Source organism: Lissotriton helveticus, chromosome 7, assembly GCF_964261635.1.
Source record: "Lissotriton helveticus chromosome 7, aLisHel1.1, whole genome shotgun sequence".
Lineage (NCBI taxonomy): Eukaryota > Metazoa > Chordata > Amphibia > Caudata > Salamandridae > Lissotriton > Lissotriton helveticus.
Genome location: NC_136068.1, coordinates 172333619 through 172354573, shown reverse-complemented (window position 1 = coordinate 172354573; position 20955 = coordinate 172333619). Strand labels below are relative to the sequence as shown.

At 47.7% G+C, this 20955-nt stretch overlaps 1 protein-coding gene across 5 annotated transcripts in view; it reads left to right on the top strand.

Moving 5' to 3' along the window:
* The window catches only part of NCOA3 (nuclear receptor coactivator 3), a 551775-nt gene that overhangs the window by 233380 nt on the left and 297440 nt on the right, over positions 1-20955 (top strand). For all 5 annotated transcript variants that reach the window (XM_078651867.1, XM_078651866.1, XM_078651869.1 and 2 more), the window contains 3 exons: positions 740-912; positions 2332-2432; positions 20684-20858. In XM_078651867.1, the coding sequence (XP_078507993.1) occupies positions 740-912; positions 2332-2432; positions 20684-20858 (449 nt within the window). The remainder of the gene's footprint in view (positions 1-739; positions 913-2331; positions 2433-20683; positions 20859-20955) is intronic.

The window sequence follows — 20955 nt, the reverse complement described above, 5'->3', positions numbered from 1 at the left end:
ACACCCTCCGTGGCGAGCCTAATCTATTGAAGTTCCGTAAGGAACTGAAAACGCTTCTTTTCACCTAATCTGGCTCTGTGACTTCTCATGACAGCGCTACGAGGCCTCCGGGTAGAATGCGCTTAACAAAACTCCATTAATAATAATAATACTGCCACTGATCGTGCTTTATTCTAGGTCTCAGAACCTCATGGTCTACTCATGTGGTGAGGACGAGTGATGAAGACCCAGTCTACAGTTAATGTAATGTGGGGGTAGGGCTACCTGATTTTGCTCAGCACACTGTCGATGTGAAGGGAGAAAACGAAAATATTGTTGGACTGAGCCTTTGCCCTATGGCTTAAAGCCGTGGGTACCTAGGTCCGAATAGGCATTAAGCAACCAGTCATATATTTAGAATTCTGAACGGAAATTATTAAAGTGATTATATTGAACTCTTGCAGAGACGGTGCTTAATTTGAACCTGGCACTATCGGGTATTCATTTTGAAGCACAACCTGAGTAATAATGACTAGAACTATTGCCATTGCAGAGCACTGACTCAAATTTAAATACAAGTGTGTGCATTTTACAATATGGTACATAGACTCTTGTAAGGTTCTTTAGGTGAACAAGCCCTTGCAAAACGTATTAGTCCATCAAAACTACACTTGTGTTTTTTCTTTCTTTCATATTCTGTTTCTACCTGTTAGCCGGTGTCTTTGTATGCTAAAATGTTTGTAACTTTTTGTTCTTTCAGCCTAAGCTGCAGTGGTGAAAAGAGGCGTCGTGAGCAGGAGAGTAAATATCTTGAAGAATTGGCTGAACTGATATCTGCTAATCTTGGCGACATTGACAACTTCAATGTCAAACCAGATAAATGTGCCATCCTCAAAGAAACTGTAAAGCAGATTCGCCAGATAAAAGAGCACGGTAATGTCCTCATATTTTGTGCTTGTTGCATTTCACTTTGATTGTTACATTAGAAGGAATCGGGAGGACTTTTGTTGAATTTCTAATGTTCCAACAACATTCTGGACTTGGACAGATTGCATATTTGGTTAGTACTACAGTCTTGATTGGCCAGTGTTAAAGCACCCAAACTTCACCCTCAACCAGGTTAAAAAAATTTGGATTATCTCTGAATAACCTCCTCATTGGCTGTCTTTTTGGGTTCATGTGTTTAGCGACAAAAAAAATCCTCATTTGTAGTGATGGTTATGCTTTACGAAACCTCTTAAATAAAGATGGCCTTGCTTGTGGTTGGTACTGAAGCTTTCAAACAGGCAATTGTCTTGGAAAATATGGAAATATTTTTCGTATAGCTGCTGTTGTATTTAAGATTCTCTATTCCCAGCCATCACTCTACCTTTAACTCAATCTGTTTTTACAAATTCACTATAGGTCTGAGATTTCTATTCAGTTAATGGCTACCATGTTGATCTGTTGGATATCTTAAAGGTACATTTCTGAATGTCTGCGTTCTTTGCATCACAATTTAATGTGGAAAACTACCAGAGAGCTTGGCATATAGAAACCACGGTTTGCCCTTGACCACACTCTGGCTTACAGAGCTGCCTGGCTCATGCAGTTGCATAGTTGCGCATAGCAGTGAATTTGACTGGTATTGTAAGAGCCTTAACAGGCTGGAGGATTCTTGCAAAGGGAACTAATGGACTGAAGGAAGACAGCTTTGCAGAGAAATGCATACCTGAGTGTCTGTTACTGTACAGCTCAGAGGTGGAATGGAAGTGCCATGTTTTGAGATTGAAATGTTTTTGAGTTTGAGGTGCAAGTTATGTGAAGCTATTTGAGTGCCTGGCCCAATACTGGAACTAAATGTACAGTCTTTTCATGTCATTCAGTTTGTTTAAGCAGAATCTAACACAGGATTTCTTGAGGCACGGTGCTTAAGTTATGCACAAGTTCAGTCCTTTTGCATACAGACTTGTAGAGTAAGAACTGCTGCTCTTGGATAGACCTCTTTCTGGTTCTGTGAACTGTTTTTATATTTTCTCTTCAGGTTTTTTTGTTGCATGAATATCTGGAGTGATGAAGACTAAGTAGCTTTAAGCACCATTCTGAAGTCCATTTCTAGAGAAGAAAACTCTTTTGACTGCCCACAGTATTTTTGTGACGTTTGACTTTCCTTTTGAATAATATTGCGGCAGTATTTGACAGCTGCGCTCCATACCAAGTGTCAGTTAACAAAATAATCATTTCAATAAAAAAAACATGAGAATCAGTGTTTATTATTTGTATTTGTTCTGAAATTGGAATGTTAATGCAATTTGTACAGTATCATTAACTTAATATATCTGAAGTCTCCAATTGCAATTTCTTTTCAAACAGGTAATGCATCCTCCAACGATGATGATGTGCAACAAGCAGATGTCTCTTCAACAGGTCAAGGGGTGATTGATAAGGATTCTTTGGGGCCACTGTTACTGCAGGCAAGTATAAATAATTAAAACATTCAGCATAATTTGGCAGTTTTTGCCTCCCCAAAATTATTAATTGACTGCAAAGGTTGCTTTTAAGCAGCGGAGTATAACTTTGAAATTGACTTTAAAACCAGGAGTACTGGACCTGTTTGCCTATTAATGAATATCGCTTCACCAGCCATATTGTTAGAAGTTTGTGCTCCTAACTCTTTAAATTCATGGAATGTTTGTATCCAGCACCTGTACTCCTTGAACATTGAAGCAATATTGTTTATATATTTTTTAATTTATTTTGAAAGTTTTATAGAGCGCGAACAAGGCCCTTGCGGATATCAGAGCGCTTTACAATCAGTGAAGGATAGTTATGCAACAAAATAGCAGCAGGTAAATCGAGTATACATAGCATAATGTGGAAAGTAAATCAAAACATGTAGATCAAGACCCTATTGCTGTCGGCTCTGCTTACAACGAGCCAAGAGGGAGACAACAGATGGGCACGCGCAGCATGCCGGAATCGGATGAGGTCGCGCGCTCCGATTCCGGCATGCTGTTCACACACACACACACACACACACGCACATGCACACACACCCTTGCCCAGCTGCCGGCCGCGGCACTCGTCTCTCACCACCACCTCCTCGATGCGGCCGTGGGCGGCGCAGCCCCGGAAGGACACCATGTTCAGGCTCCAGTCCAGGTCAAGCAGCAGCCGGGGTTCGAAGAGTGGTGTGTCGTCCGGCATCATGGCAGGAGGGAGCGGCTACGTGTTCAGCCCCGGTCGCCGATACCAGCCCGGCAGGAGCGCGAGCCTCTGACGTGGCATGGCGGGTACCGGCTCCTGGCGTGCGCCGTGTGTCCGCCCATTGGGAAACAAGCGCAACCGCAGGGTGAAATAGGTTGCGTGACGGAGAGGGGCAGGAGCCAACCGAAAGAGCCATCGCACAAATGGGGAAGTAGGTACTCTGAGGGCGGGAGTACTGTAGTGAAAAACCTGGATTATTTCATTGAAGACCTGTAGCGTGGCAGAGAGCCTAATAAAATAGTGGCCGATATAGACCATTGGCGACAAGCCACGTTTACTTCTGCAGAGCCCATCATAGGATGATGTATTTATTTTATTTAGAGTTAAAAAAAATTTATTTACTGTTCCAAGATGGCATTGGGATTATATATGTCTGCCAAAAATGAATGCAAGTGGTGCTCATGTAAAGCGCTCCAATACCTCCCTTTCCAGTTAGGGCTATATAAAACTGGGAAGAAGGAATTTTTATTGATATATATAATATATATGTATGTTAATTATGCAGCAAAGAGTCAGTAAACTGGTGACTAGTGGGCTGACAGACAGTCTCAGCGCCATATTCTACACAAGCATTTGCAATGCAATAGGTCTCGCAGTTGTTAGAGTTTGAGCCATTGCAAATGGCAATGCCTTTTATTTATGTGTTGGTTTATAAAACTTAAAATAAAAGGCATTGCCAATTACAATGCCAATGGCTAAAACTCTAACTGCTCGACCTATTGCATTGCAAATGCTTGATGAAAAATGCCGGAGATGTGATAAGTCTGGGTTCTGGGGGTAGTGCGTTCCAAATCATAGGAGCCATCCCTGAGAAGGAACGTTTATAAGTTTTCGTCTTGTTAAATCTGTGTGGCTTCAATAATAGGTTTTCTGCACTTCTTCTGGATCTATTACCACCAGAGGTAGTCAGTTTCTGGGTGAGATATCTGGGTGCATTATGGTGTATGGCTTTGTGAGTCATGCAGACAATTTTCAGGTGAATTCTGGCTTCCAATGGTACCCAATTCAGGGCTTTTAAGTCAGGGGAGATGTGAGGCCTTCTTTTCGAGCCTGTGATGAGTCTGGCTGCAGCATTGACGGAGGCTCTTAGTGGAGCTGTGGTTGCTTTGGGGAGGCCACAAAGAGAGACACTTCCATAGTCCACTCTAGGGATGACTAGAGCTTGAACTGCCATCTTGAAGTCATTGAATGGTAAGAAGGGTTTCAGCTTTCTCAGTGTATTAATCTGGAAGTTTGCCCCCTTTGTAGCGTTGCTAATATGTTTATGCTTGTTGAGGTTGCAATCAAGGGTTATACCCAATGACTTTGCTGAGTCAATGATTGTTGGTTGAACGTTGAATGCGGTTAGGTGTTTGAACCAGTCCTGCAAGAGGGATATTTTGGCGGGTGGAGCTATTAGGAGGAATTCAGTTTTTAGTGCGTTTAGCTTGATGGTTCTCAGCTAACCATGACTGGGTGTTCAAAAGCGTTTTGTTGAGCAGTTTGATGTCATCTGGTGTGTGTATCTTAAAGTACGGTTGAGTATCATCTGCGTACATGTGAAATTGTACGTTGGATGCTTGCAACAGGACAGTGAGCGGTTCCATAAATAAATTAGCATTGTCTGGGATAGTGCGGACCCTTGTGGGACTCCTAAAGTTACTGGCACGGATTTGGATAGGGAATTGTTGGCCTTGAATTTCTGAGTCCGATTTTGAAGAAAGGAGGTAAACCAATTAAGCACTGACCCTGATAGGCCCATTCTGTGGTTCAGCAGGTTCTTGTGTTTGACAGTATCAAAGGCTGAGGAGAGGTCTAATAGGATGAGTAGGCATGATCCATTCTGATCTAGTATTTGTAAAGCATCATCAATTATGTGTGTCATATCTGATTTGGTGCTGTACCCTGCTCTGAAGCCAGATTGGTGTTTATCCAGAAGATCGAAGTTTTCAAAGTGTTTTGTCAGTTGGTGGAGTATGCATTTTTCCAGGAATTTGGCTAGGGTAGGGCTGTTGGAAATAGGGCGATAGTTGTTAAGGTCCATGGGGTCTTCTGTGGGTTTTTTGAGGATGGGTGAAACCTGTCCTACTTTGAGGATGTCCAGAGTGCAGCCTTGATGGAGTGAGCTGTTGATAATTTTGGTCCAGAGCGGCAGAATCCGTGGGGTTGAGTCTTTAACGGCGTTAGCAGGGACAGGATCGGAGGTGTGATTGGCCGCCTTGAGGGTGGGGAGAATCTTGCATATTGCTTCTTCGGTGTAGGTATAAAAGGAAGACCAAACTGCGTTGTTTTTTAGTTCCAGTTTTGAAGTGGCTTGTTGTGGGGACGTTGGAAGAGTAAGGGTTGTTTTGGTGTGCGCACTTGATTGTAGGATAAGGTCATTAAGTAGATCTTTCTTGATATTTTCAGTCTTTAGATTTAAGAAGGTAGCAAATTCTTCGCACGTGGGTTGAGTACAAGCGGTGTCTTGTAATCGTTGAAGTTCATCCTTAGATTGGATTTTGATTAATTCAAAAAGGTTTTTGGGGTGGTTTCTTGCTTGGTCTAGTTCTCTCCAGTTTGAGCGACACTGTCACGACTAAGCTTCAACAAAGATCCCAAAAACCTTCTCATTGTATCTCACTGACCTAATTAAACACCAACTTCAGACAAGCACATATTGTCAGAGATTACTCTCCAATTGTCCTATTTAAGAGGATTTCTTTTAGCCCAGCCCTTTTTGGCAACCTGACTTATGGTGCCCCTGCCTGCTCCTTATTTAGGTATACCATTCCTTAGTCCCTTAGAATTGTGTGTGTGTGTGTGTGTGTATATATATATATATATATATATATATATATATATATATATCTATCAATGCTCGAAGGTGTCCACCTTTGAGTAGCACGCGAACAGCAGCTTGGTTTATGTCTAGGTGAGGACGGGGATCCACTAGTAGACGCCGCTCCGTACGGGATCTGTCCGACGCGTTTCGAAGCTCCATATGCTTCTCTTCAGGGGCTTTAACGGAAGCGGTGTGCGCAACCGCCGACCCACTTTTCCATTTTATATATAACACACCCACCGATGGGAGGCTCAAATGAGACTGTGCATTCTGGGAAGTGTGGTCCGGGAAGCACACAATCAAGTCCTGTATGGACTCCACAAGTAGGCCCGTCCTCGATTCCAAGTACGACTGCTGCTTCACTTTAGTGACCCCCAGGGTCAAGCATTGATATATATATATATATATATATATATATATATATATATATATATATATATATATATATATATACACACATCTCAAACTACTGAAAGACCTTCAACAACCCAAGCAAAGGCAGTTTCTTGAGGAAAGTTCTAGCTTACTGACGGTTTAGTGTAACTCCATTCAGAATGATTTTTTTGTATTGGAAACCAAAGATTCCAAGGGAAAGAGCGTTTTTTTCACATCCTATCGGCCCTTTATATTTTTGGCCCCTATGTGATGGATGTGCACAAAATCTGCCATGCCAAATCCAATGTGGGTTAACTTTTTTAATGGAAAGTTTCACTAAGATTCATCAAACTGCACCAAATTATCAAGAAAATACAAAATATATACATTTAGTAGAAACCGTCCTAACCATAACTAAATGGGGGCTATTGCCCACCTGTGTAATTATGTGTAGTCATAATATGTAGGTGTGATTTTCTGCTTTAAATGTTCCCACAGAAATTGAAGAGCGAACACAGTGACAAAATGGTCTGAAGTGGAAGTGAAGAGCTGAAAGCTAAGAAGCAAAGTCTGTATGGGCTCAGAGACCATTTAATTGTGGCCATTGAGCTGTTGAACCTCTCCTAAAAGCGTTTTGCCAAGCCTGACCAGCCCACATTAACATGGAAACATCTTTCCCTCATTTACACTTAACTTTATTGGTGATAAAGTATTTTTCTTATGGAAACTATCCCAGGTCCTGTTACTGCTGGATCCCCTAACTTGACAAAAATTGATTTTAGTAGAGGCTCAATACCTCGGTCAATTACCAGAGTTAAATAATTCCGAAAATGAAGATGTCTCTTAAAAGGCTTCATTGTCTACAGCTTTTCAGGATGGATGTGAAATGCAGCATGATGTCTGACAGACCTGTTCTGTCAGGGTTTGATCTCCAGTTTCTGTAGAAACATTCCAAACAGAAAATGTTATGACTTTGGTCAAGCCCTCTTCCATTTTCATTCAAAAAACTGCACTTGGGAACAAGAGAATGAGTGCTTGGCTTGCTTGGTTTGGATCTATTTGGGCTCATCAGTTACCATAGGACAAGGGCCTAGACAGAGGACAGACCTTTGGCTGAAGCTTTGCAGGTCTCTGCCAGCTCTACTTCCAAGTATGCATGGTGGCTCCATACATGGCAGTGTCTTCTCGTATTATGTATGCTTTTGCAGCATGAATCATTCACATTCACATGCTGCATGTTATTCTATTATCTAGTGTTTGGGTCTGGAATCTCCTTGTTAGTCCTCTTTTCTTATGTTACCATTGAGGATGCATGCAGATTAAGTATTCTTTGTTTGCAGAAAATATTCTAAACCTTTGACTGGTGCTCACTACAAAACGGTGATGAAATTTGTTTAAAAAACAAAATAGGTAAAGAATCTTTAAGGATCTAGTGCAAGTATTTGATGCCGGTTTCTATGCATACTATCTGGATGTTTTTTTACAATGCTGCTATGAAGTATTTTTATGAATGTTTTTACGAACAGTTTCACAAATCAACCACTAGCATTTTTATATGTAATAGCATTTACAGACCACAGATTAATGCCAGCTGTTGCCTACTCAGCTGTTGGTTGTGCAATTATTTTATCCAGTATTGGATCTTTCATAGATTAACATGCTTGAATCATTCCCAGTCTTTGAAGTGGGAGTAGCATGGTACTATAGTAAAGTGGTAAGTGTAACTAACATAGGCTATAATGGCACTAAGCCATACATTTAATTGCCCATCGATGTCCTTTTTTTTATTTATAGTTTATTTTTTTTAAAGGACCAAACGTTAACTATTTTATTTACAAAGTTTTATATAGCGCTGGCTAGACCCGGAGGTATCATATGACCAATCGTGTAGTAGCACCCTCTAGAGCAATCCCAAGAAAGTCAGAATCTCTCAGATTTTCACTGCACGTGGTGTGTGAAGGGAGTCTTCCCTGAGCTTTGCTCAGTTTATCTGAAAAGCTATTTTCAACCTCATTATTCTATGCCTGGCAGAAAAGGCCTTTTTCATCCATGTAAGTCCTGTGGGAAGAAGAGAGGTCATGTGGATGACACACACTCTGACTGCATTTACTGCCTTCATCCCAAGCATGAGGTAAAAGAGTGCAAGTTTTGTCACACTTTCTTATAAAAAAAACTCTGAGGGAGGGGGAAGGAAGACTACTCCTGTTGCTTCAGAAAATGAAAACTCAAATCTTCTGAGGACAGTGACACCTCTTCTAAGTCTCACAAAAGAGCTAGATCCCATGATGTAGCATCAGAGGAGTCCTGTGTAGACTTCTCACCAGCCTCACAGCTCCAAGAAAAAGGAGAAGCAAAACATTCCTCAGAGAACCTTACCTGGCTCATCGACACAATCTGTCAACGATGGAGATAGCCCTTATGTCTCCTCTGCAGAGCCATTCACGAGGCATAAATCTTCTTCCAAATTCCTCTCCACAATGCCTTCACAGTCGATGACCAACAGTACTGCCATTTCGTTGTCAAGAGTGAAAATGATGACACCCAGCATTAGCGCTCATCTCGCCTATAGATTCAGGCCTCAATGAAGTCCCTGCCAGTGCCTCAGTTGGACTAGCTCTGCGACACAGCTGTCGACGATGATCCCACAGACGCTCCCATTGACGCTGATGCGGCCAACGATTGCTCTGTTGGCCGCGATCCCGCTGACCACGACACCAAAGAACACTTACATTCCTCCGTTGACAAATCTGTTGACGCCACCGTCAATGACGATTAAGGTTTCTAATGTCTCCAGAACCTTTCTACGTACTGAAGTCACCTCAACCAACAAAGTCTCATCCCTGCCTCAGTCACCTGCTGGACATTTTGGAATCTGATGAGTACGGTGACCTGTTTGGTCCAGCCCACAGCCCGTGGAAGAGAAGGTTTATGAGGAGGAAGGGCATTACTATCAGCATTACTATCCTCCAGCTCCAAGACATTGAGTCCCGCGGATATTATTCCAACCCTCCACTTCAGCGGGATACTGCACATCTTCCTGCTTCCTTGATGCAGGACCTCCAGGCGATGCTCACAGTTTATTGGAAACGTTTTCTGCAGCCCCCTGATCAGCCTAGTGCGCCACCACGCGGTACAAAAGGGGGTGGGGGATGGACGGAGCATCTGAACCAATCAAACACTCACACCCAATCAACAGATCTAGGTTTAATCCATCACCGTTCTTTAGCCCACTCTGCCACCCCAGTTCAGTCATGGCCATATGCAAATCAGTCTGACCCTGTGCCTCATGGGAACAGTCCAGCCCAAACAGCCAAGCCATGCCTTCCCTGGACCGGAATCAAGCTTCCTAGGACCGGTTTCTGGTATTTCAGCCGTCTTCAGCCAGGCTTGCTTGAATCCAGTGGCAAAGTGAGCAAGGGACTCAACGTCTGAGCATACCCTGCCAACTTATGGTGAACAAAGCGGTACAAAAGGGGGTGGTGATGGACGGAGCATCTGAACCAATCAAACACTAGTGCGCCCCCCACAGCCTGTCACATCTCTTGCTCCAGAACCTCTCCCTCCTCAGCATCTCCTAGAATGATGACTGCTTCCCATGTAGCAGTGCCACCAAGGGATGATCGATCAACGGATGATGATGAAACAGAACATGGTGAGATTCCTGACACATATCTGCCTTTGGATGAATGGGATGACTATGGTTTACCAACTCCGTTCTCACCTCCGCAGCACCCTTCCGATTCGCCCCAGCAGAAGATATAGGAGGTTTCCATAGCCTAATGGACAGAGTGGCAACGGGATTTCATCTCAAAATGCCGTTGAAACAGTCTGACTGTTTCCTGTATGATTTTAAAGAGCAGGCAAGAAAAAAGATATGCTGTATACCGATCATTGAGAATATATGGCAGAAAGGAGTCAAGTTGATGAAGAACCCTGCCATGGAAGGGGCCGTCCTCCCTCACATTGACAAAGTACGGGGCCTCTGAGGATTCCCCTTCATGTTTGCCAGGCGACCCCCCAACCTGTCTTGGTGATCCGCAGGCGGCACAATGTAGGTCTAAAAAATAAGCTACTCCTATTTTGCAACCACCTGACGAGGAGGGATGAAGTTAAAACAATATTGACAAAAAGTTTTCCACCATGTCTACAATTACCGTGCACACAGTCAACGCTCTGGCGAATCTAGGCCGTTATTTCCACCACATGTGGTCTGTCAGCTACATCATTGACCTCATCCCGGAGGGTAGATGGTCGGAACTTGAGAAGATCGTACTGGAGGTCAAGCCCACTTCAGCAGAAATAATAGATTGTGCCATGGACATCGCCTACACAGGCTTCCATCAACCAGTCGGCACAGCTGTGTTGAGGCACCCAAGGATGGCTCGAAGTGGCCTCCTTTAGACCTGAGGTTTGTCTAAAATGTTGGACATGACATACGACGGAGGCATGCTATTTTGCAAACATGAAAGATGCTCTGCTTGCCATTAAAACAGACACCAATACCGTCAAATCCCTCAGCATCCTCTTATCTCAGTATCAGTCCTACAAGTCCCAATACAGGCCGGGATATCCACAACAGTCATACTGTCAATCCTGTGCGGCAGGTTTCTCTAAGCGAGGGCCTAGCAGAAGACAACTTTCTTAGAGCCGCGACACAGGCCTCAAACCTTGACCATGTCCAGGTACTAGCTACGTGACTCATCCCGCAGCTGCGAATAAATCCGATTACCTCCATCATTGGCAAACCATCACCTCAGAAAGATGAGTATTGGACCTAGTTACCTATGGCCATACCCTGGAGTTTATGGAAAAGCCACCAATCACTCCAAGGAGAGCTCTCCCCTCTCGTCTTTACTTACTACGAAAGGAAGCATTCGTAATGCTTGCCAAAACGAGCAATAGAGAAAGACCTGGTTGCTCAAAAAGGGAAAGGATTCTACTCCAGGATTTTCTTTATTCGCAAGGAATCGCGAGAATGAAGACGTATCCTAGATCTCAGGAAGCTCTACAAATACCTCCTTAAGCAATCCTTCTGGATGAGAACTTTGACGTTTTGTCTCAACAGTGGAGATTCATGACCTCTCTAGACCTGGAAGACTCTTACTTACATATCCCCATCCATCCCAAACACTGCAGATCTCTTCGATTCACAGTAGCTGGTACCTATTACCAATTCAAGGTCCTTCACTCCTGCCTCCAGTCTGCCCCTCATATATTCACCATATGCATGGCCCTGGTAGCAGTGGCACTCATGAAACAAGGTCATCAGGTACTCCCTTACCTAGATGACTGGGTGTTTCAACCCAAGACAAGCTGCCATAGCGACAAAAGCATGTCTCTTGCTTTTCCTCAAACTGTAAATTGGCGAACGTCCTCCACTAGTCAGATTGACATTTTTCAGACCCAATCTAGACACGATACGGAACAAAGCCTTCCTCTCCCAGGACAGACAAGGTAGACTAGTGCATCTGAAAGAAACAGGTTAGTATTAGATTCCTTACCTTAGAATATCCCCAGGCGTCAGTCTGGATCCGGAAACTTTTGCGTAGCAGTACCCCTGCGCGTCGGTAGGCGTCGTCTGCAGGCGTCCCCTGCGGCTCCGCGTCCGTCGTTGGCGTCGTGCGCCGTGATGACGTCGCTGGAGTATATAGACGCCGCCTCCGCGCGCTGACGTCAGTTCTTCTTTTTTCCGCGCCAGTTAGCGCAGATCCGAGAAGTGCAGTACTCCGGTCTTTTGACCAAAGTTTTTTGTGAATCTTTGATTCTTCTTACGGTGCCGGTAGGATGCCCGGTTTTAAGAACTGTGACGACTGTGACCGCACGATGTCGGTCACGGATCATCACCGACTCTGCCTCCGGTGCCTGGGCCCCGACCACGCCGTGGTCGACTGTGTCGACTGCCGGGCCCTGACGAGTAAAGCTAGGCGGGAGCGGTCCCGCAAGCTACTCGAGCTGCGGGTGTCGGCCCCGCGTCAAGAGCGGTCCCGGTCCGGCCGGAGGTCGAGGGAGCGGTCGCGGAGCCGCCACGAGCGCTCCGGAAGTCGTCACCATTCCTCTGGTTCCTCAGGTAGGAAACACAAGAAGTCGGGGCGTCGTCATCGTACCCCCGACTCCCCCCGACGCGGCTGGGGGATCTGGTGGCCTCACCCCCGCTGCTCCGCGTGAGTCACCGGCGCGGCCTGCTCCATACCCTACGTTCCCTGGGCAAGGCGCGACGCCCGGGGAGATAGAGGAGTTCCTCATGGCCATGAGGGCACTGTCTCCTCCGACTGGGCCTACGGCGCCTTCGGGCCCTGTGCTTCCGTCAGGGGGCCCTAGCGGTTCGGGTGCTCCTGCCTCGATGCCGTCGGGTGCTCCTGCCTCGTGCCGTCGGGTGCTCCGGCCCCGGTGCCGCCGACGGCTCCGACCCTGGCGCTGCAGGGACCCTCAGGGTCGACGCCGGCTGGTCTACTGGCCTCTCCGGCGCCGATTCCATCGGGGTTGCCCCCGACGCCGCCCCCCGCGCGGCGCAGGTGCTCCGGCGCCGCCCCCATACCCTCTCCGACTCCGGAGTCGAACCGGCGTCGCCCGACGCAGAGTCCGACGCCGATGGGGCCTGTGGACCCCGGGGAGCCGGTCTACATTGTTGTTTCCGAATATGGTGAATATGTAGATTACGGAGAGGGTTGGGAGGGGTCTGAGGACCCTCTGTCACGCGAGTGTCAGTACAATGTGGACTGGACAGGTGATTTGGGTGACGCCAGTGGTCTGGGCGACTCTCCTAACCCTGGCTTTGTCTCGCCTCCTACCGTGGCTTCGGAGGAGGGGGCTGCTTATTCAGTGGTGCTGATGAGGGCTGCCAAGGCCTTACACCTTGAGCTCCCCGTCGCGGCCGTGAGGCCTAACATCCTCACTGAGGTCTTCAAACCGCAGTCATGCCCACAGGAGCCACTGCTGCCGTTCAACGAAGCCTTGTCTGACGTTCTTTTAGGCACGTGGTCCAGGCCCGCTTCAGGTTCGCCTGTTGATAGGAACGTGGCCAGACGCCACCGTCCGTGTAAGGATGACCCCAAGTTCCTGTCCACCCATCCCACCCCTGAGAGTCTGGTGATCCAGGCCTCGACTTCCCAGACCGCATTCCCGTCGGCCCCGCCCGACCGGGAATCCAAGAGGTACGACCAGTATGGAAAAAAGGTCTTATCGTCCCTGAGTTTGGGACTGCGGTCTTGCAACACCGCGTGCCTCTTGGGCCGCTACTCCCACTCTCTGTGGGATACGGTCGCGGACCTGCTGCCTGAATGCCCGCAGGAGGTACGGGCAAAGCTCGGCAAGGCTATGATTGAAGGCCGAGACGCAGCAAAATACTCCATCAGGTGTGGTCTTGATACGACCGACTCGCTGGGCAGAGCGATGTCCACGACGTTGGCGATTCGTCGCCACGCCTGGCTGAGGTCCACCAACTTTTCGGCAGATGTCAAGAATGCCTTGATGGACATGCCGTTCGATGGCAGTCGCCTGTTTGGCGACAAGGCGGACCACGCGCTGGAGCGCTTCAAGGACTCCAGGGTCACGGCCAAGTCCTTGGGTCTCTCGACCCAGCGCCAAACGGGTTCGTTTCGCTCCTTTCGTGGCCAAGGAATGGGCGGTCCCACACGTGCTGCCAGCCACGCGCCGCAACACATTTCTCAACGCGGTGGCGGCCGTGGAGTCCGCCGTGGAGGCGGTCGGGGACAACGGCGAGGTCAGACCACACCTCCCCCCGCAGCATCGGCCTCCAAATCCTCCTAGTCCGTGCTTTCAGGCCCATGTGACGCCAGTGGGTGGCAGGGTTCGCCATCACCACTCCCGCTGGCGCGCAATCACATCGGACAGGTGGGTGCTGCAGCTCGTCCGAAGGGGCTACTCCCTCCCCTTCGAGACCACTCCTCCAGCCATGCCACCGCAGAACCACCGTGTGTCGGGGGACCACTTGACACTTCTGCAGGAGGAAGTTACGGCCCTCTTGGCCAAGGGGGCCGTCGAGCACGTTCCTGGGCCAGAAGTAGGGCGTGGTTGCTATTCCCACTACTTTCTGGTACCCAAGAAGGACAAAGGGGGCCTACGTCCTATCTTGGATCTACGGAACGTCAACGGCTTCCTCCGGAAGGAGAAGTTCAAGATGTTGACTTTGGCTCAGGTCTTGGCTGCTCTAGACCCGCTAGGCTGGTTGGACTTGCAGGATGCGTATTTTCACATCCCCGTTCTGCTGGCCCACCGGCATTACCTGCGGTTCACGGTAGGCCACGAGCACTTTCAGTTTATCGTGCTCCCATTCGGCCTTACCAGCGCCCCACGGGTGTTCACAAAGGTGATGGCGGTGGTCGCAGCCCATCTGCGCCGGTTGGGGGTTTCAGTCTTCCCCTACCTGGACAACTGGTTGTTGAAGGCGGGCTCGCCCCAGACAGTCGTCCACCACCTTCAGATGACGGCAGATCTCCTGCACGAGCTGGGGTTTTCCATCAATGTGCCGAAATCACACCTGTGTCCCTCTCAAAAGCTCCTTTTCATCGGAGCGGTTCTCGACTCGGCGCAGTTTCGGGTTTATCCTCCGGAACGGCGAGTCCGGGATATACAGGCTTTGATTCCCATCTTTCAGCCGTTATCCCGGGTTTCGGTCAGGTTGACGCTGCGGCTGCTGGGGCTGATGGCTTCCTGCATCCTTCTGGTGCATCACGCCCGGTGGCGGATGCGGGCTCTGCAGTGGGACCTGAAGTTTCAGTGGGCCCAGCATCAGGGCAACTTGTCCAACCATGTCTTGATCTCGGAGGGCACTGCGAGACAACTGCAGTGGTGGCTTACGGACCGCGATTGGGTCAGAGGCAGATCCCTCTCCCTTCCCCAACCGGAGCACGTGGTTGTGACGGACGCGTCCCTCCAGGGCTGGGGAGGCCACTTGGGAGAGGCGGAGATCAGAGGCATCTGGTCTCCGGCGGAGTCCCGGCTCCATATAAACCTGTTGGAACTGCGGGCGATCCGTCTAGCACTGAAGGCATTCCTCCCCTTTGTCAACGGGAGTGTAGTGCAGGTGTTCACGGACAACACCACCGCCATGTGGTACTGCAACAAGCAGGGCGGAGTGGGGTCGTGGACCCTTTGCCAGGAGGCTCTGCGTCTCTGGCAATGGCTGGAACGTCAGAGCGTGACTCTGACGGTTCAACACCTGGCAGGTTCTCTGAACGCCAGGGCAGACGAACTCAGCCGTCGGCGCTCGGTGGATCACGAATGGCGTCTGAACTCGGACGTGGCGAAAGGCCTCTTTCTGCAATGGGGACAGCCTTGGTTAGATCTATTCGCCACAGAAGAGAACGCACAATGTCATCAGTTCTGCGCGTTGGAGTTTCCAAGACGGGACTCGCACGGCGACGCCTTTCGGCGCGCGTGGAGTTGCGGTCTATTGTACGCCTTTCCGCCTATACCACTTCTGCCCAGAGTGCTGAAGATCAGGCGCGACCGGGCCCAAGTTATCCGTGTGGCTCCGGACTTGGCTCGAAGGTACTGGTATCCCGAGCTACTCAGCATGTCAGTCGGTCCCTCGATCCGCCTGCCCCTTCGGGAGGACCTTCTGTCGCAGCAGCAGGGGAGGGACGGTCCTCCACCCGAACCTGTCCAGTCTCCACCTCCATGCGTGGAGATTGAGCGGCGACAGTTTTGAGGCAATTTGACTTGCCTCCTGAAGTTTGTGATGTGATTCTGGCAGCCAGGTGTCCCTCCACAAAGTCGGTATACGCCTGCCGGTGGAACAGATTTGTGGCATGGTGCACAGCAAAGGCTGTGGACCCTCTTTCTGCCCCTCTCTCCGAGGTTCTCCTCTTTCTTCTCTCTCTTGCCCAGCAGGGCTCTGCTCTGGGCACTATCAAGGGCTACCTTTCTGCCCTTTCGGCCTTTCTAAGGCTGCCTGATCAACCTTCTTTGTTCAAGTCCCCTATTGTAACGAGATTCTTGAAAGGCATCACGCACATGTATCCACCTGTTCCGTTTGTGATGCCTCAGTGGGACTTGAACCTGGTTCTGACCTTCTTGATGTGTGCTCCCTTTGAGCCACTTCATTCCTGTCCTCTCCGTCTCCTGACTTTAAAGACGGCCTTCCTGGTTGCCATCACCTCTGCCAGGAGAGTGAGTGAGCTCCAGGCTCTTTCTGTCAAACCTACTTTCATGTCCATTCATCCAGACAAGGTGGTTCTGAGAACTAGACCTTCTTTCCTGCCCAAAGTAGTCTCTGCTTTTCACATCGGGCAGTCCATCACCTTACCCTCCTTCTTCCCGCCTCCGCATCCTTCAAAGGATGAAGAGCGGCTCCATCGTCTGGACCCAAAACGTGCGCTTTCATTTTATATGGATCGCACTCGCCAGTTCCGGGTGGATGACCAACTGTTTGTTGGCTACGTGGGTGCGACGAAGGGACGGGCGGTGCATAAACGGACCATCTCTCGGTGGGTCGTCCTGTGCATCAAAGCGTGCTACTCTTTGGCTCGGAAGGAGCCTCCTGTTGGGCTGAGGGCCCATTCCACTCGGGCCACGGCGGCTACTACTGCCCTGGGCCGGGGAGTCCCCTTGCAGGACATTTGTCAGGCGGCTACGTGGGCCTTGCTGCACACGTTTGCGAGGCACTACTGCCTGGACAGTCAAGTCCGGAGGGATGGCTTCTTTGGCCGTTCTGTCCTCCAGGACTTTCGGGTGTAAGCTGTATTGGTTCGCAGACCCACCACCGGGGTTGGTATTGCTGGGGTATCTATTCTAAGGTAAGGAATCTAATACTAACCTGTTTCTTTCAGATGAACAAGTTACTTCCCTTCGGTAACGATATAACTGTAAGAAACAGTAGTTAGTATTAGATTCCTTACCGCCCCACCCATCCTCCCCGTTCTGCCAACTGATACATAGTGTTAAGGTCATCCCCTTCAGGGCCCTAGTTTCGCATGGCACCAGTGTTGGTTCTTACATGGCTCTGCGTGTTCTGGCGCGGAAAAGCTGTGTGCAAAGAACTGACGTCAGCGCGCGGAGGCGGCGTCTATATACTCCAGCGACGTCATCACGGCGCACGACGCCAACGACTGACGCGGAGCCGCAGGGGACGCCTGCAGACGACGCCTACCGACGCGCAGGGGTACTGCTACGCAAAAGTTTCCGGATCCAGACTGACGCCTGGGGATATTCTAAGGTAAGGAATCTAATACTAACTACTGTTTCTTACAGATATATCGTTACCGAAGGTAAGTAACTTGTTCACTTGGCTCATAAAATTGCAAGAAAACGGTATGTTTTAGTGAGACTGTTCAAGTCGCTCCTAGGCATGATCTCTTCTGCAAGAAACTTGGCCTCATTGGCACACCTCAAGATGAGGCTGTTACAAGAGGAACTGCAGCTCCAATGGATACAGTCGTAACGGTCCTTTGAGGACCTAATTTCCATTACCTTGCGCATGGTGCCCACACTGGCATGGTGGTCTCACAAAACCACAACTCTCTCAAGGCCTCCTGTTCCTGCCACTAGTACCGGATTTCATCACCTCCATGGGTGCTTCCGTGTAGGGCTGGTGAGGCCATTTACATAACCTTCAGATCCAAGGAAGGTGGTCGACAAGTCAAACGTCTCTCCACATTACCAGCTTGAAGCTCAAGGCCATTTTACTCACCCTACAGGCTCCCCACGCGCCCCCCCCCGCATCCCCCCAAGGATCACAAAATCTTTCATGTTGGTCCCTACCAACAATACGAACAGTATGTATTATATAAAAAAAAAAGAGGAACTCTATTTTTGACGCTATCTCTAGAAGCCCAAGAGCTGTGGTGTGGCTCTCAACCCACTAAATATCCCTAAAAGCCGAGCACATTTCTGGAGTCTACAAAATGTTAGCAAACGCTCTCAGCAGGACCTAGGACAGTTGCCACGAGTGTGAACTGGACATACAGCAGTTGAACCAAATATTCTCATTGTGAGGGAAACCAGCGCTGGACCGCTTTGTGATGGACAACAGTGCCAAATGCTAATTCTACACCAGTCCATTCCCTCTCCCAGGGTCGTGGGGAATGCCTTTTCGATGTGATAGTCCTGGATTTATGTGTACGCTTCCCCCCTCCAAATGATTTCCAAGGTCCTCACCAAGATGAAGATGAAACTCTGCTCTCCCCTATTGATCAGTCCCATGTGCCCCAGGCTGCACTGGCTTTCGAAGCTCCTCCTCCTGTTGGAGACCAAGACCATTCGCCTTCCACCAGCGCCATCTCTCCTGACAATGAACTAAGGTCTAAGTATATGCCACCCGGAGCCAGCTTGTCTCCAGTTGCATGAATGGCTCCTGAATCCTATGATTTTCAGTACTTAAATATCACTCAAGAATGCAGAGATGTTCTCTGTCTGGAGCGGAAGGAATTACCAAAATGGACAAGTAAAAGTGGAAAAGATTTTGCCATTGTTGTCCATAAAACAGCTTACATCCATTTCTCTCTTCTCCAGAACAGATCTTACCTTATATTCTTTCTTTGGCTGAGTCAGGCCTGGTTTATTCATTAGTTAAAGTTCACCTTGCTGCAATTTCAAAGTACAGATGCTTGGCACAGGCGCTGTCTCTCTGTTTTACAAGGATCATAAAGCAATTCATGAAAAGACTCTTCAGAGGTTTCCCACCGGTGTGAGCTCATCCCCCAGAATGGCATCTCAACGTGGTCCTCGTGCAACTAATGAAGCAGCCTTTTGAACCTGTTCATAAGCCTGAATTAAAGTTTCTCATGTGTAAGGTTGATCTTCTCCTCGCTCTCTTCTCTGCCAGAAGGGTTAGTGAGATACAAGCCTTTACTACTCCAGAACCTTTTCTTTGTTTCACAGATAAATTTGTACTTCTCAAAACAAACCCGAAGTTCATCCCAAAGGTTCCTTCGCAATTCCACCTCAAGGAGCCTGCCATCCGTCAAACTTTTTTCCCCAACCCAGCCACAACGGCTGAGCAGACTCTACATACTTTGGCCATCAAGTGGTGTCTCAAATTTTGCCTTCACAGAATTTGCCAGACAGACTAGTTACTTGTAGCTTATGGCCAAGGTTGTCAAGGCACAGCAGTGACAAAACCTATGATCGTAAGATTGGTATCGGCGACATTTAAGTTTTGCCATTCCAGAGCAGAAAAAACCTTAACGAGAAGAGCTGAAGCTCATTCAACAAGGGCAATGTCCACTTCGGCTGCTCTGTTTGCAGGCATTCCGCAGAAGAAAAAATGCCATACTGCAACATCGAAGAGCACCCACATGTTCACGAAGCACCACTGCCTGGAATCGGCACAGTGAAGCGACACATCTGTTGACCAGGCGGTGTTATGCCATGGATTCCAATAAGGTGAGCCACTTTAAATAGAGGAGTCTATTTATGTTCAAATCAAATGTTCCTGGCTATAGTGTATTGCTGCTTCATTGTTCTATTTACGTTCTGTATCTAAACTTTATACACCTAAATGCTTAGGTTCTCTTTTTTTTTTTAAAACCTTTTTTATTAAATTTTGAGAGTACCACATGGGCGAAGACCCGATAGAATCCACATAAACATAAAATTACAGGATTACCAAATCTGGAGTTATCCGTGAGTAAATGCTTATGTTCTCATCAAATCTGTGTGGATATATAGAGCTGTATAATTGTATATATGATGTATGTTGTGCGTTCATATTAACCTCTGTGTATTGTTTTTACCCACCATCCTCTAGGGGTATTTCAATTGCCGACAATACTTCTTGCTATTCTGTTTCAAGCATGTGAATCTATGAAAGATCCAATACTGGATAAGAAAATAAGTTGCAACTGCAGTTATCCAGTATTGGTGTATTTAATAGATTAACACGCGACCCACCCTCCTCCCCAGAGAGGTTCCACTTATCACTAGGGATTTTATCCCCACCTGTTCTTGAAAATCACAGGGAAATTTGCTGCTCTTAGGAGTGTTCTTGAGGGTGCAACGGCCTGATTAGTCCTAGTTAAAGTTTAGTACTTTAAAAGGAAAAAAAGGGCATAAATAGGCAATTAAATTCATGGCCTACTGCCATTATAGACTGTTAGTTATACGTCCTCTTTACTATAGTACCGTGGGACTCCCACTGCGAAGATGGGAAATGATTCAAGCATGTGAATCTATGATAGATACAAATACTGTAAAACCGTAGTTACGGGTAAGTAACTTATTTTCTTATTGCTTATAGTCTTTTCCTACTTTGTTCATGTGCTTCATAGTAGTGCCCCAATATTGTACTTTACTAATCATTGTAAAAATTTGTTTTTGTAGGCCTTGGATGGTTTTCTTTTTGTGGTCAATCGAGAGGGGACAATTGTATTTGTTTCTGAAAATGTCACTCAGTATTTGCAATACAAGCAAGAGGATCTGGTGAATACCAGTGTGTACAGCATCCTGTTTGAAGAAGATCGTAAAGATTTTCTGAAGAACCTTCCCAAGTCTGCAGGTGATCTTTCAAAATTGTTATAGACTAGCAAGAGAACAGCGTGTTTAATGCTAACTTGAGGTGCCATATTTTGGTCCACCCTGGGTGGGTGATTTTA